Consider the following 15,964-nt stretch of genomic DNA (forward strand, 5'->3'; position numbering starts at 1 on the left):
CTTCCCTGAACCGGTAAATGAATGTATCAGGAGTGAAGGGAGGACAGTCTCAGAGAACACACATCATACCGGGTCCCTGCCGGGGGTGAGACAGACTCCCCAGCCCCCAGGGTTTGGAAACTGAAATGCACTCCTCAATAACTGCTGGGCTTCAGAGAGTCCCAGTGAAACAGGACCTGGGAGATGAAAGACAGGAAAATACTGCATAGTGGAAGCTTTGGGGATCTAAGATCTAAGGTGGTGCGTGCTCAGTGGCAGTCAGAGGCAAATTTCTAGCCTTAAATGAATTTACTGAAAACCAAGAAAGATTTGGGTAGTCTGGGTCTCCAAAGGCCCACTGAGGTTTGGTGTGAGGATCGTCAGCAGTGGAGAGCTTGCATCTGCGTTGCAGTCCATGATGACTTTGGCCCACAGCAGAGCCCAGGGACAGCCGTCCTCTGGGCTGTGCTTCAAGTGCCCTGGACTGTTTTGTGCACCCCGGGTAGATGGGTAGGAGCCTTTGTGGAAGGAACACCGAGGGACCTGGCGTAGGAGCCTTGCAGTCCTCTTGGTAAATGGGCACCGTTGGGGAGGACCGTGGGCCTCCACCCTGAGGGGTCCTCAGAGCACCCTTGTTGCTTGCACCCTCCCTGGCATTTCCTGGGACCTGGACCCTGGGGATGGCTCTAGCTCTTCTTGCCTGGTGGACTCCCAGCACCTGTTCTGTGGACCTGATGCCCCTGCCAGACTGGACTGCTGGCCACATTCTTCAGTGGTCCTGCTGCTGCTTGGCCTCCAGCATCTTGTCCCCAACCGGGCATCTAGTGTTGAGTGACAACAGGAAAGGAGACTGACCCAAGAGCATTTGTTTGGTTCCTTAGTTGCTGTGACTTCTTGGAAACCTGCCCTTCCCCAGCGAGCTCTGGGCAGGCAGAGAGCCCGGCTTTTTGACACACTCTGTACTATTTTCCTTCCCTTTTCTCTTTCCTTTGTTTTTCCTCAAAATGAAAAAACAAGTTTTATCGTTTTATCTCTGTATTCATGTAGTGTAGCTATATATTCATTAAAATATTGAAAGTATGGGGCAGTTAAGAGATTTCTAAGACTCAAGTAAACTTGTCACCTGAAATTGCCCTCCCCTTAAGTCCTGTCAGCCTGTGGTGACTGTCCTCCTGGAAGGCTATCTGGGCGATACACGACCTGCTCCCACCCTGCACCCAGACCCTGCACCTGCAGCTGTGGTGCTCCGTTCCTGGTGTTGTATTCTCACCCATGCAAGTGGACATTGTTTCCCGTCAGGGAGAGTGGGTCTCCTTTGTCCTGCTAGATGGCTGCCCAGGACTCCTGGGTTCTTTGACCCCAGCCCCTGGGGCCCCACCTGCACAGGAAGGCAGTGAGAGACATGACTGGAGGCGTCATCCCTGACCCTCAGCCCTGCCTCCCCTCTTGGACATGTCACCCTTCAGAAGGGTAAACATACAGACCCCGTCTGAGGATTAAGTGCGTCAGTGCAAGTGAAGTGCTCCAGGCAACCTGAGCACTTGGTGTTAGCCAGCCTTGTACTACTTCTTCATCACCCCCCTTTATGGGCAGCTCAGGGAAGAGGAACCGTGGGTAGATTCCAGAGACATAGGCACATGTGCATTCTCCTGCAGCTCTGTCTAACCTGCCTTCCCTTCTAGGCAGCCTGAAGCTGCCCTTGCTCCATGACCTCGGGTCCCTTTCCAGCCTACAACCTGTCTGGTCTTTGTGGCACCGAGTGGAAGTGCTTCCCAGTGTTCCTGTTGTCCATAGGTGTGTGGACAACACCGCTGTGTCAGCCCCGCTGACAGAGGCCCCTCCCATGGGCAGCAGGGGTTCCTGTTGCTCCCTGTGCTGCTCTAGAGGAACTGAGGTGGCTGTAGACAGCGGCTGCACTATTGTCCTCTAGGAGAGAACCTCCTTTATCTGGCTTTGCTTGGGGAATGCCAGATAGAACCACACTAAAGTTTGGCCAAAAGGAAGCGATGGTTTGTCGTGGTGTACTTAGCCAACTCTTGCTGTGTGTCTTTCAGGCATTTGAGGAAGAGTCCTCGCTCTTTACGAGAGATCATGTCCCCTGCCCCAAGCCTGGATGTGCTCACTGGCCCTCAGGGCGTGGCCAGGCATAGGCCTGGCATCATCCTTTGGACAGTTGTGTGGCCCTTCAGCATCTGAGAAGCCAGAGAGTCAGGTCTCCTCCCAGGGCCCCAGCATGAGAAAAGTGACGTACCCATTAGAGGGACATGAGGTAGGGCATGGTCTGGTCAAAGGGACCAAGTTCTGGCCCCAGTGCTAGGCCTGGGGTAAGTCAGTGCACCTCTCTGACCACTGTCTTCTCCTTGGAAAGTGAGGACAGTGGTGTCGGCCTAGCAAGGCTGTCAGCACAGACTGTCTCGCTCATCCTGTCCCTTGACCGCTTGGCCCGGCCTTTGTCAGGGGTGTCTAGGAACAGAGCCTCAGTGGTCGTGCTCATGCATTGGCGCCTGCCAGTTCCTCCGCCCAAGGTTGGGGAGAGCATGGGCTGGGTGAGGTGCTCAGCCCTGAGCCCTGCTGTCACTGTCACTCATGATGTGCACTGTCACTCTTCCTGTGCATTGAGGATCTAGAGTGACCTTAGGTGTTTGTTCTTTTTGGCTTGTTCTCACAGGGTCCAGCCACCACAGTTGCCTTTTCAAGAACGGGGGAATATTTTGCTTCTGGCGGTTCGGATGAGCAAGTAAGTAAAGAATGGTCCGAGGGGTCCCAGCAGATACTGAGTAGAACAGACAGGGGGCCGAGGTGCTCCGGGGATGGATGGGCTGGGTTTCACCAGCTTCCTTGGGCACTTTCAGCAACCTTAAAGGCTGGATCTTGGGGTGGGGTGCTCAGAGCGGTGCCCTACTTCCCCAGAGCAGGTATGCTGCAGGCGCCGACCCATGGCAGCATCTCAGAACTCCTGATGCTCAAACCAGTGTGGGCCGGAAGGAGTCTGGGTTAGTGTTGCCATGAGAAAGATAAAATAGAGGCTTTTTGTTTTGGATTTTTTTGGGCCATGAGGCAAATGGGATCTAGTTTGTTGACCAGGGATCACTCCAGTGCCTCCTGCATTGAAAGCGTGGATACTTAACCACTAGACCACTGGGGAAGTCCCCAGAGTTTTTTAGGAACTTCTTTTTCCTGATTCTAGGTGAATAATTAGATAATTATTGGATGCTTACTGTGGGCAGCACGGCAAGAGTGTGCCCTGACTCACTGACTCCTCGGGGCAGCCCCAGGGGATGGGCCTTCTCTTAGCCGTTCTGTGGGTGAGGAAGCTGAGTCTGAGCTAGGACATGGCTGGAGGCTGCGCTCCACTGTTTGCCGGCCATTGCTCCCCAGCCTGCTCGTGTGCTGTCTGAGGGACAGCATTTTCCAGCTCCACGACTGCAGAGCTAGAACATGTGTGAGGAGGTCCTGTCTTGCCTTGACACCATGTACCTGGGGCCTGGAGTCTGGGACCTGATAGGCCTCCCACTGGAAATCTTTCTCCGGGTTCTGGTGTAGTGCTGCTTGGCTAGAGAACCATACTTCCCTGAGCTGGGGAGGAAAGAGTGGCTGTTCTGAGCTACTGTGACCTGGTAGGTTGCCCAGAATGTTTATCCTGCTGCTCCCCAGCCTTACAGCTCTGATGGCTTCACTCAGGACAGTCCCACTGGCCTCCCAGTGAGCTCCAGCCCTAGCTGATTTTGGTTCAGTCTGTAAGTAAAGCAGAGGGTGGTTGGAGGCACAGCTGGGCTACGAGATGGCAGGTGTCTTCCCACACTAGCATCAGTTCCTGTGCTTACCAGACAAGGCAGACTCCTGAGCCTTCCCTGGGTGTAGAGTCCTGGCTCATTGCTTAGAATACTAGGGACACTAATAAATCCACACCATAAGTAAAGTCACAAGAGACACCCTGGTAGGAAGTAGGGCCCCCACCCTGAGCCCTCCTTTGGCAGCCACCGCTGTCAGCTCCCCGGCTGCCTTCTTATTGTGTGCTCTGAGAGCCTTTTGGGAATGGCATTTGACATTCTCTCTCCACATTCCTGATAGCCATTCCTCTGCTCAGGATTATTCAACAGTTAGACTGGTGCAGTGCACAGAACCCTATAAACAAGGGGGTGAGTGCCAACATTATTTTTGTAAAGGGGACCAATGAGAGACCCTGGATCCCCATCAGCTGGGGATGGTGAACAGTGCTGCTTTGTGGGTGGTGAGCAGCTTCCCACAGAACCAGGCTTATGACTGCATCCCGATGCAGGAAGCATCAGGGGACGCTGAGTTTCCGTCTTATGTGGATCCGGCAGTTTTTCTGTGGCCTCAGTTGACTACTGGCCATGATTCACAATTCCTACCATCCTGGAAGCGGTCCTGGAGGAGTGCAGCTGACACCCTCCAGCAGGGAGCACTCTTACCCAGCTTTTGTAGGAGGAACCTCAGGGCATGAAGATCCTTCCAGTGGGAAGTAGAAGAATGGATGTGTTAATCACTTCTCTCTGGGGCCAGACTTCTCCCTGGGGCCAGTGTCTGAGTTTCACAGCAGCCCTGTGAGGTGGGAACTACCATTCATCCCCATTTCACAGATGAGGAAACCAGGGCACAGAGAGATGAGTCTCTTGCCTAGAGCCACACAGTAAGGGGTGTAGCCAGGATCTTAACTCTAGTGGTATGGCCTGGAGTCTGTATCTGAACCACTTCTCACAGTGAGGCTGGCCAGGCTGCCACCGTAAATAATTTCTCTTTTAGTGGGGAGATAGGTGATAAACAAGGGAAAGCGGACAGAGATTTAAACAACTACTGAGTCTGATGCCTTGAAGGAAATAGAGAGCTATGCTCAAAACTAGCAAGAGGGCCAGGGAAGGCCTCTCTGAGAAGGTGGCGTTAGGGCAGACATTTAGCTTGAGATGCTCGCTATACAGAGCCTGGGCCTGGGATGCCTCAGGCACAGGGAGCAGCCATGCGGGGCTCAGTGGTGATGGTGACTCTCCACCCTGATGGAGCGCGCGATCCTCTCGGGGCTCTCCAGGGAGGTGGGGCAGGTCCAGAGATGAGTGGGGTGCCAGATGGGGACCACAGTCTCACCGTTGGCCCAGAACTTTGGCGGTAGCCTCTGGGCCCATTTTCTCCATGAAGAAGAACAGGTCAGGGGTATTTCTCCTCCTGATTCTGTGTGCTTGTTGGTCTTGACAGGTGATGGTTTGGAAGAGTAACTTTGATGTCGTCGATTATGGGGAAGTGCTAAGAGTGCAGAGGCCCCCGGTCGCGCGGGCCAGCTCCTCTGGGACTCTGGTAAGTGGCCTGACAGGCATTATCCTGAGCCCTGTGGCTGGTGGACTGGGTCATGGTCAATAGCACTGGGCTCGGGGACGGTGGGGGCGCTACAGGCTTAGGTTCCAGGGAAGAGACCCGGATAAGATCTCATGATTTACCAGAAACTTCTTAGGTGCTTGTGGTGCTTTGTTTCAAATCTGGAGTGAATAGACAAGATGTGAGGACGCTGTTAGTGTAGACTGCCGGCTGCCTAGGCCCCGCGTCATCTGCTGGGGGATTGTTCCTGTGGTTTGGGCCGCTGGCTGGTTGAGGCCTGAGGAGAGGAAGGACCTCTCTGGTGCTGAGCCTTGGACGCAGTGTCAGATTCCTAGAGGGTGCAGGGCCTGAAGCCACAGCTAGGACGAATGGGAAGGGCCCCAACCCTGTTCTCACTTCCTTTTTTTTTTAAACCATGGAAAGGAAGTTCCTCAGCCACAAACCATTTTTAGTGCCTTTGTTGGTAAAAGGGCACCCAGTGTTCCTGAATTAAAAACACTTCAATAGTTAACAATATTTTTTGGACAAATATTTGGGGTAAAAAAGATAGCCGATATGGTCTCACTCTTTGAAGAAGGTAATTTTTAGCTTTGGCTGAAATAAACAGTGACACCAAGGAGGTGGAGCCGCGTGGATTGTAAGCTCTGGTGCTTAAATCTCTCCTGCCTGGACCTTAGTGGCAGCGTGGCCTCTCCCACATGCAGAAGCTGGCCTGAACAACAGGAAGCGGCTTGCCCAAGGCCCCCAGCGAGTCAAGGTTGGCCCAGAATAGAACCAGGAAGCCTCTAAGTCCATTCCAGGGCTTTCTTTGGCTCCAGCAGAGGGCCCTGCCCCTCCCATGCCCTGTCCTATGTCTCTAGGACATAGAGGGACTCCCTCTAGGAACATGCCAGTTTGGGGTTTAAAGCTTTCCTTCCAAGAGTTGCCCTTGCCCCAGAGGTTTTGTTCTCCCTCCGCATTTGCTAAGGAGCATCCAGTTCTCATCTTTTGGTTTTGTTGTGAGAGTGGTGGTTGGGTTTCCCAGTGGTCTGCTTGCCGCTATTTCATCTTCCACCTATAAAAGCATTTTCCAGACTGTGGGGTTGGGATCCCTTGAGGTCCATGCCCACCTCCCCTACAGCTTCCCGTCTGTTGGGTATTTATGGTGAACCACGCCCTGTTGAGGCCTTGACGTGTAGTGCCCTGTGTATTCCTGACCTTGTCACGATGAGTGCTCTGAGTGACTGTTCTCGTTCACAGTTGAGACATCTGGGGCCTAGTCGCCTGCTGCAGTGTCTAGACCTAGGGGCCCACCATGCTGGTCCCCCTGAGCAGGGCTGACTAAGCTAGAAACTGGTGGTAGAGGTGGTAGAGGGCTGGTTGGAAGCTCTTTCCCATCCCAGGAGAGGGGTCTGCCATCTGTCTCCTGGGAATGGTTAGTAATCAGCAGCAAGGGGAGAACCCCACGCTCCTTTTCTGGTAGCTTTTGGGAAAGTAACTTAGCTGCCCCATGTCCCTTCAGTTTGAGCCAGAGACAGGGTGTAGGGCACTCTTGCTTCCCATAGCTGCAGGGCCTGGTCATCTAGGATGGAGGGTGTGGGGTGGGAAAGCCAGCAGGACAAGGCAGGGTAGGGTCTGGCTGGCCGAACCATTAGAGGCCTCGGAAGGAACGTTTGTTCCCGAACTAGCCTCAAGCCTTCTGCCCAGTGAGCATCACCCTGTGGGGCTCAAATCGGGAAAGGGGTGTGGGATCTAAGGTCTGCACCCCGGCTCCGTGGTCCGGGTAAAACACCCACTTTTCTCAAACCTCCATTTCCACAGTGGGACCTGAACACCCCCATAGGCAGGCTTCCAGGACCCCACGTCTGATGTAGCTAACCCAGAAAGTGACTTGACATTTTAATCCTAAAGTCATTCTTTGTTTCAGGCTTTTTTGCTCATTTGTCACAGGCCCCTTTGAGACTCTTGAGTTGACGTGTAGGTCCTCTAGACATACCACGTCCACACATGCATACCACCAGTGTACACTTGAGTGGCTCTTATCTCAGGACTCCCAGGTCAAAGAGGAGAGCTGGGGGGTGGGGGGAGGTTGTTTGTTTTGTTTTATATATGTAACAGAAAGTTCATCATTTTGCCTATTTTTAAAAAGTATATTTTTATTTATTTATTTGGCTGTGCTAGATCTTAAGCATGCAGGATCTTTGGTCTTCATTGTGGCATGTGGACCATTTTGCTTTTTTTTTTGTTTTTTTAAGATTTCTTCGTTTCTATGGCTATATAGGGCCTTTGTTGCTTCTGGAGGACTTTCTGTAGTTGTGGTGTGCGGCCTTGTCATAACAGTGCCTTCTCTTGTTGTGTAGCATAGGCTGTAGGCCTGCAGGCTTCAGTAGTTATGGCCCCTGGACTTTAGAGCCCAGGCTCAGTAGTTGTGGGGCATGTGGGACCTTCCAGACCTAGGGATCGAACCTGTGTTCCTTGCATTGACAGGCAAATTCTTTACCACTGAGCCACCAGGGAAGCCCCCATTGTGCCTATTTTTAAGTGTACAGTTGAGTGGCATTAAGTACATTCATACTGTTGGGCAACAATCACCACCTCCATACACAGAATTTTTTCATCTTCCCAAACTGAGGCGAGCTAGTTGGTATAGTGCAGCTCAGTGGCTAGGTTTTCCCCTGAGGTGGGGAGGCGGGCTGATGAGTGTAGTCTTCCTTTCTTGCCCACAGGCTTCCCAGGCCCCGAGGTAGTGCTGGTGACTGATTCTGTGGCCAACCAGGGTATCTCAGCTCCTCAGGGAGCCCCCACTCTAACTCTGTCCACATAGCATTCTTCCAGCAACGGAGGGGTTCTCTGCCTTGGTGCTGTCGATCCTTTGGGCCAGATGAATCTTCACTGTGGGGGCTGTCTGTGCATTGTAGGATGTTTAGGAGCATCTCACTGGCTTGCCGGTAGCACCCCCCACCCCTCGTTGAGACAGTCAGAAATATCTTCAAACATTGCCAGCTGTCTCCTGGGGAGCCGCACTGCTCCTGGTTGAGAATCACTTCAATAACTCCTGTCTTGGGAGTGAGCCCAGAAGAGGGGCTTCTGCCGCAGGGATGGTGGGGGTGGGAGGAGCTTGGGGATGGCACTAACTCTGGAGCCTGTGATCCTGCTAGATGGGCCAGATCTGGGCTCTCCCCCAACCAAGCAACTGTGGCCCAGGTCTCTTAGTCTGGCTTTCTAACGCAAGCCCATTTTGTAGAAATGTTTGGCTTATCAAACTTTGGAATCTCCAGGGGTGATGGTAAACAGCAGAAAAAGACCTTTAACAGTTTGATCTTCCTTACTACACTCAAAGTGTGCTCTTGCCCTTCCTGCCTGCAGGCTTCCCCTGGCTCTAGGTGCAGTGCCTGGTGAGGATTTGGTGGCTTAGCTTCTCAGGGAGCCTTGAGCACCACCGCTGTGCCAGGGAGCTCTTGATCCTGATGTCCACCTCCCCCACCCCCCCAGCCCTGTTTACACTCTGGGTCTCAGATTCAAATGCCACATGAGTCACCCCTGGGCATTTGGGGATGTTAGAAGCACATTGGGCCAGGTGCTGGATCTTGAATTCTGGACCGCATGCCTGTTAGAGTTTGGCAGTCTAAAGCCAGAGGGGCAGACCATGGCAGGGGCGGCCCTGTGAGCCTGTGACAGCCCCTGGCCTGGACCCCTGCCCTGGCTGTGGCTTCAGCGCTTGCTCTTGGAATGAAGGCCATCCTTGAGCCCACTGTGAACAGAGCTCTGTTCAGTGCCGGAGCTATTTTCAACCTCTGGTTGAAATTCACAGCTTATTTTTAGACACATTTCATGTTGAAAAGCAAAAGCCATTTCCCAGCCCTTCAGAATGAGAATAATGGGTTCCATTTTCCCTCTATTCTTGGCTGAGTTGTGATGAGGAGGGATCTCGGGACTGTGGCTAAAGAGCTTTCTCTCCTTGGAATCCTACAGAGGCAGAACTGCAGCCCGTGCCCTGGGCTGAGAATGGGCAGGAAACGCCACGTTCTGCCCTGTGGCATGCTGCATGGTGGAAGAAGGTTGGAAGGTTTCAAGCAGATGAGTGCCTCCAGAGGGGCTTGTGAGGGTCCCAACATCACTGTCTGTGGCAGGGGCTTGTACTGGCATTGCTGGGGGATTATATTGAGCTTTGTTTCCTACTCCAGCCCTGGTCACCTCACCCTCTCTCACTCATTCTCATGGTTCTCGCTCCCTCCTGTTTTCTGCTCAGTCCCTGAGGCTATTGACCATTGTGTCTTGGCTGACCTTGGATTTGGCACCTGCTCTCCAAGTCCCAGCCACTATAGCTGACTTCTGCCTCAACCACAGAAGCATCCTAAAATCGTTTTTCATAGCAAGGATGCATTTATTCTGATAACAATCTTACTCTTGCCCTCCTCCAAACATCTGAGAGCCTGTTGTGCAATTAGGAAGGAAGATTGTGCTGGGTGGGGCGGGAGGTTAAGAAGGCCAAATTCTAGGTAATTCAGTAAAACTAGAAAACCACTTCCTGAGTTCTCTGAGCTGACTGCCCTCCAGTTCAGAGAACCTTGAGGTCTAGGGCCAAGGGCTTTTCTCCACTCACCTCGGATGGGAAGATGCCGACTCCTCCTCCTCTGTGAGATTGCATGAGGTGTTACCCATCAAGCAGGCACTTGAAACCGTGCCTAGCACATGGCAAGTGCTCTCCAAGCTCTATTTTTATTATTTTAAAAGTTTTTTTTTTTCTTTTTTCTATTTTTAGAATATTCCTTTTCCTTCCTCTGTCTGACAGAGCTAGACAAGCCCCCTGCCCCTGCTGTGGTGAGGGACAGCAGGCCAGGGGGTGGGGCGCTTCTGACCAGGTTATCTTCGAGGTTGACTCTGCTCAGCAGGCTGTCCCTGTGAGGGCTAGTGCAGCTTCCAGACTCTTGCAGGCGTCAGTTATACATCCTGATGAGTAGCCTGAGTCCTCTCTGCTTCCACACGCGAAAGCAAATCTATGAGGTGGGAGGAAGCACCTTTCCTTTCCCCCTTGCCCCCACAACTCCTTGGGCACAGTGCCCAGGACCCCCCGAGCCTCAGCCCTCCTCTTCTGTCCCCAGGAAGAGGAGGCCAGGTTAGCCAAGGATATCCAGTCCAAGGCCTCAGCCTTCACTCAGGGTGGTCCATTTCTTCTTCTTAATTACTTTGGTCCACGGAGCCCCTGACACCCCCTGTACCCCAGAGAGCCCTGGCACTGGATGTTGTCCCATGCTGAGGATCTGGGAGTCCTGGGTGGCGTTTGCTCAAGATCTGGGTTCTCACACAGGGCCCTGGCCTGAGGAGTCATCAGATCAAGTTAGGGAAGGGGCCCGTCTCCACCTGTCTCATAGATTTGCATTCTTGCTCGGGAACTTGGGAGACTTGGGTCTCTTGGTGAGAACACACATTTGTAGCTGGCAATCACTTTTCATAGTGAGGAAGTGTGGATCTATAGATGAGGCATTGTGAGTAACTAGAGCAGATGTGAACCCCAAGTTTACATGTCTTAGAGAAGAGCCTCTCCTTTCGCTACTTGAGGCCAATTCTGGCTCAGAATTTTCTAAGCTATTAAAGGGGGCTCTTGCCAACAGATCCTCAAGCAGTTATCTGAGGCCATGCCACCCTGAACGTGGCCGATCTCGTCTGATCCTCAAGCAGTCAGAGGGTGTCAGGCACATGGGCATCGAGAGCCTGGTGAAAGACACAGGGAAGCAGACCCTCCCCAACCCTCCCAGCACTTTCTTGCCTGGTTTGGCCATTGTTGGGCCTGGCAGGGTCTGGGCTTTGGGGGCAGACTTGGAAACAGTGGGGACTTTGTTTTCATGTTTCCTGGGACTTAGTGGATAGACCATCTCTGTGTGACTCCTGTGGCATAATTCATTCCCACCCCCGGTGCTGCACAGAGGAGAAACCTGAGCCCTAAGGTCACCTGCTGGTGAGCAGCACAGGCCCGGATGAAGCCTGTGTCCCTAGGTCTCAGCTTTTCTGTTAGTAACGTTGAGAGACTCTTAATTGGAAACAAGGTAAGAGGTAATCTCCCCATTTCTTAAGGGGGCAAAAACATCCTGTCTTCCTCAGCCCCCAGGCCAGATAGCCAAGCCCTGTACGGGACAGACTGGTGACTCAGAAACACAGCCCTTTGTCACTCTTGTGTGTGCGCGCTTGTGTCGACCCCTGCAGTTCCCCTCGGGGCCTCTGGTGTCTGCATGCCTGTCACCCTAGGTGAGAGTTGAGTTCCCACTGCCCATCCCTGTTATCACCCACTCTAAGACCCCAAGGTTCCTCTTCTGAGAGGCATCTCCAGATCACCTGGGATGGGCTGGGCACCATATAGGACAACCAGAGACCTGGCTGGCCAGGCGCTTCCTGGGGTGAGTACAGCACTCTTACTAGGATGGCTGCCGGGGAAAGATTCTTGGGCAGCCCTACTGGGGAGGTGGGTGATGCTGGAAACTTGTGGCTCCTGGAGTCCCTTTAAGAGCTTGGCTGGCAGTACTGCCCCTGTGTCCTGTTCCTAGCCAAGGCTGAGGCCTGGTCGGATATAGCAAGTCTCTTCTGTGACCTCAGGCAGGTCATCTGGAGTCTCTGTATCCTGATTTCTCCTCACCAGCCTACATTACTCCTTCGGGCATTTTCCGTTTTGCGGCTCACTCTGCAGAAGACCATCCCGTGGGGGTGGGGGGTGGGGCAGCTGCAGTAGCCTTTGCTGACTCTGGTGACGGAGGCCCGCAGACGAGTTGCCTCTGTCCACACTGGTATTGCATGTCCCCCCGCCCTTTACCTGAGTGGAAGTTGTAGAAAGTGCTCCAGGTTTCTTAGTTTCCTTGAGAAGCCAGAGGATCCTAGAAATAAAGAAGTTCAGTGTTTGTTCTGCCTTTTTCCAGTAGTCATGTTTAACTCTTTGCGACCCCACGGAGTGTAGCCCACCAGGCTCCTCTGTCTATGGAATTATCTAGGCAACAGTACTGGAGTGGGTTGCCATTCCCTTCTCCAGGGGATCTTCCTGACCCAGAGATCGAACGAGGGTCTCCCATACTGCAGACAGATTTCTTTACCATCTGAGCCACCAGGGAAGCCCCCAAACTATAATTATTAAATTATTTTGGGCTGCACTGGGTCTTTGCTGTTCCCTGGGCTGTTCTCTGGCTTGGTAAGCGGGGGCTCCTCTCTGTCCTTCTCATTGTGATGGCTTCTCTGGTTGTGGGGCACAGGCTCTAGGTGCATGGGCTCGCAGCACGCAGGCTCAGTACTTGTGGCTCATGGGCTTTAAGTTGCTCCATGGCATGTGGAATCTTCCTGGACCAGGGATCAAAACCCATGTCTCCTGCAATGGCAGGTGGATTCTGATCCACTGTACCACCAGGGAAGTCCCCAAGCTACAATTTTTGAAGAAAGTTTCCTGCTTTGGACAGTGGCTGATGGGCACCGTGACTGTGCACTGTCCAGGAGCACCAGAGACTCTGATACACGTAGCAGAGGGCTCCCTGGGGATCAGAGTGAGGGACTGGCCTCTTCCCTCTGACCCGATATGTCCAGTTCTGGGAAGCAGGCAGGATCCCCTCTCCTTTTCCTTCCAGAGGCTATAACTGACTGACTGGCAGGTGGGTCAGGGCTGCTACTAAGTACACGGTAAAAAATTACCATGTTTCCCAGAAGGGATGGGTTGCTTTTCACAAGCAGGAGAACGATTTTGTGGAAGTGCTCTGGGAGAAGTTTCGGGGCTTCCTGGCAGTGTAGTGAGGAGACAAGCCTTTTAACATGTGACGTTTACTGAGCAAGCCTCTTGTGGTGGTTCTCAAACTTTGGTGTGCATCAGAATTTCCCAGAGGGCTTGTTAAAATTCACCTTGTCTCCTCCCCAGAGTGTCTGATTCAGTAAGGGAATTTGCATTTCTAACAAATTTCTGGTGATGCTGATGCTACTAGAAACCAATAGATTGAGACCCTGGCATGCTGGGCAGGGAGACGGTGGAAGGAGAGAGTCTTTGTCCATCTTAGGAAGTTTCTACAACTTGGGAGAGGCACCTGGAGAGTTGGCACCCCTTCAGCCCAATTTGGAAAGAGGTGTGGTTGGTTCTGATCTTTGTGCTGTGTTAGAAGAAATCCCAGTGTTGCCCTGTGGTCTCTTTGGACCTAAAGGCACTCTTTAAACCTGCTGGGCTCTGTTGACAACTGAGCAGGCAGATGTGTGGTTTTATTACCAGTCAGTCAGAGGGAGAGTGGGACTCCAGGCAGCCCTCTGAGCTTCTGCTGAGCCTGTCATCCTCTGTGGGCTCCTGTCCTGGCCCCTAGTGCTGCTACATCAGTCCAGTCATCAGTGCTTGAATCCACAGTCTCCACGCCACCTGCCTCCTGCGTTGTCCTCAGTGTTCACCTCTTACCCGGCAGATGGGGGTGCCTAGGTCACCTCCCGTCCTCCAGGGCCTGCAGGGCCTTTAGGGAAGTTGGTGGGTGGGTCTCTGACACCTGAGCTTGAGATGGCCTGGGTGCTTGTGGCCCAACATTTAAACCCCCCAGGTGAAGGTCGTCTTTGTAGAGCCTTTTGGGGAAGTGCCTCCAGATGGCAAGAGCAGGAACAAGCCCCGAAATGGCCCTGACAGCTGTGACATGTAGAGGATGGGGTGGTGGGATGGGCAGAAGCTGAACTCCCTTCTCCAGCTGCACTTTCAAGGGGATGATGGTAGTTTCCTGCCACTGAAAAATTCCCATCCATTTCACAAGGTCCCTATCCAGAGAAAGGCACAATTCCTAGGAAGGAAGGCCTTTTAATGACTAAACCAGCCGGGGGCGTAGTCTCCGAAATCCAGGGCAAGGCGCATTCACACAGTCACAGTGCCATGAAGATGGGTGAACTTGACTCTGGAATCCAGACAGAGCCTGGATGCCCTTGTGTCCAGCTCTGAGTGCATCGGAATACACCTGGTGCAGGATCCTGGGTGTGCACTCACGCTGGAGAGAGCTCTCTTTCAAGGTCTTTCAAGGGTCTCAGAGCTTCTTTTGGTTTCCTTTCCTCCTGGCAGCCAAAGCATGGGTTCCAGGTCAGTGGAGATTGCACAGTTGCTTGTGCATGCTAAGTCGCTTCAGTTGTTTCCAACTCTTTGTGACCCTATGAACTGTAGCCCACCAGGCCCCTCTATCCATGGGATTCTCCAGGCAAGAATACAGGAGAGGGTTGCCTTGCCCTCCTCCAAATGATCTTCCCGATGCAGGGATGGAACCTGCGTCTCTTGTGTCTCCTGTATTGGCAGGCAGGTTCTTTGCCACTAGCGCCACCTGAGAAGCCCCCACAGTTGCACATGTGAGCCCAAGTCACAGGACAGTGGGTTCCTCACATTGTGGCACTTTACTCTGAGGTTAAAATGTCCTGGGCAGGCACAGGCCACATGCCTTGGGTGTTTTTGTTTCACCTGTGGGGCCACTGCTGTGACGCTACCATTTTGGTGACAGCACTGATCCACAGCCTGGTTAGGCGATGCTGACAAGTCCCCTCTCCACTGAAAGCCAGCAGAGGCCATGCACACAAAGCAGGGAGGGTGGGCAAGAACTGAGGCCATTGGCATCTAGAGCCAGTCTGCCTGCCTGCCTTCTTTCCTCCTTCCCTCCCTTTCTTCCTTTTTCCGTGGAACTTTCAAACTCAGAAACCTGAAAGTGGAAGAAATGAGCCACAAGTGGAAATAGACTGAGTTGCTTACATCTGACTGTGGCTCTTCAGCCCCCACCCTCTCTGTTCCCCAGCAGAGCTGCATTCATCCTTTCAGTCTCTTTCCAGGTGGCACCTCCTCCACGCAGCCTTCAAGGCTGTGAACTCTTCCTGCCCTGCCCACCCAGAGCACTGCTTACTAGAGCAGCCCCTCTCTGCTGCAGTCAGTTATTTGCAGGCCTGACTTTTTCCTCTGTATCCGCGTGGTGCCCAGCATGCCTCTGGAACAGGAAATCTGAGTTCAGTGGACACATGCCTGCTGTCTGTGGGCAGCATGGGTGGAGTGTGTGAGGCTGGAGGCAGGCTCTGGCTCTTGGCTTTTGGCACGTTTGATGGTCCCAGGCTAAAGGAAGGAAACCACTTGCTGGCCTGGTTTGTCAGCTTCAGGTTAGGTGGCATGGCATGGTGTGGGTCGTGGAGGGTGGGAGAATCTACACGTTTGGACTAGAAGTTTTAGTCTTTTCATTTCATTCCTTTTCATTTTCAATGGAAAAAAGCCCTTTGCAGCTTATATTTTCCAGATTGGATGGCAGCATGGCCCATGTGGTATAAGGGTGTTGAATAATGCTTGTGTTTATGTTCTCATTGGTTACCATGGAAAAAAATCAGAATAGATGGTTTCCATGGAGATTATCTTAAAATTAGTTTCTTTGAAGTTCTGGACGCTGCTGCAGGGTTCACTGAACACTGTTGATGCATTTAGGGCTTTCTCTATGACAGTACCAAAGGCTATCCTGGATGTTTGAAGATTTAGCCAAATTTGCCTCCTGTGCTTGAAAGTGTCAGGACACCAGAGTGGGAGTGATCTTGTACCTCAGCTTCTTCCTGGGGTCCTACTTGCTTGGCCTCGGCTCCACAACTCATTCCTGTCACTTGGAAGCTTTTTTTTTTAACCTCCAAAAAAAAAAAACCTTTGTATTGTGGAAATTATTAAGCTAGCACAAAAAGTAGAATATAATAT

At 52.6% G+C, this 15,964-nt stretch overlaps 1 protein-coding gene across 3 annotated transcripts in view; it reads left to right on the forward strand.

The window, feature by feature from the left end:
- POC1A (POC1 centriolar protein A) overlaps positions 1–15,964 on the forward strand; it is a 120,743-nt gene that overhangs the window by 74,243 nt on the left and 30,536 nt on the right. For all 3 annotated transcript variants that reach the window (XM_065933566.1, XM_065933564.1, XM_065933565.1), the window contains exons 8-9: positions 2,648–2,716; positions 5,188–5,286. In XM_065933566.1, coding sequence (XP_065789638.1) covers positions 2,648–2,716; positions 5,188–5,286 — 168 coding nt within the window. The remainder of the gene's footprint in view (positions 1–2,647; positions 2,717–5,187; positions 5,287–15,964) is intronic.

This window comes from Muntiacus reevesi, chromosome 4 (assembly GCF_963930625.1).
Source record: "Muntiacus reevesi chromosome 4, mMunRee1.1, whole genome shotgun sequence".
NCBI lineage: Eukaryota > Metazoa > Chordata > Mammalia > Artiodactyla > Cervidae > Muntiacus > Muntiacus reevesi.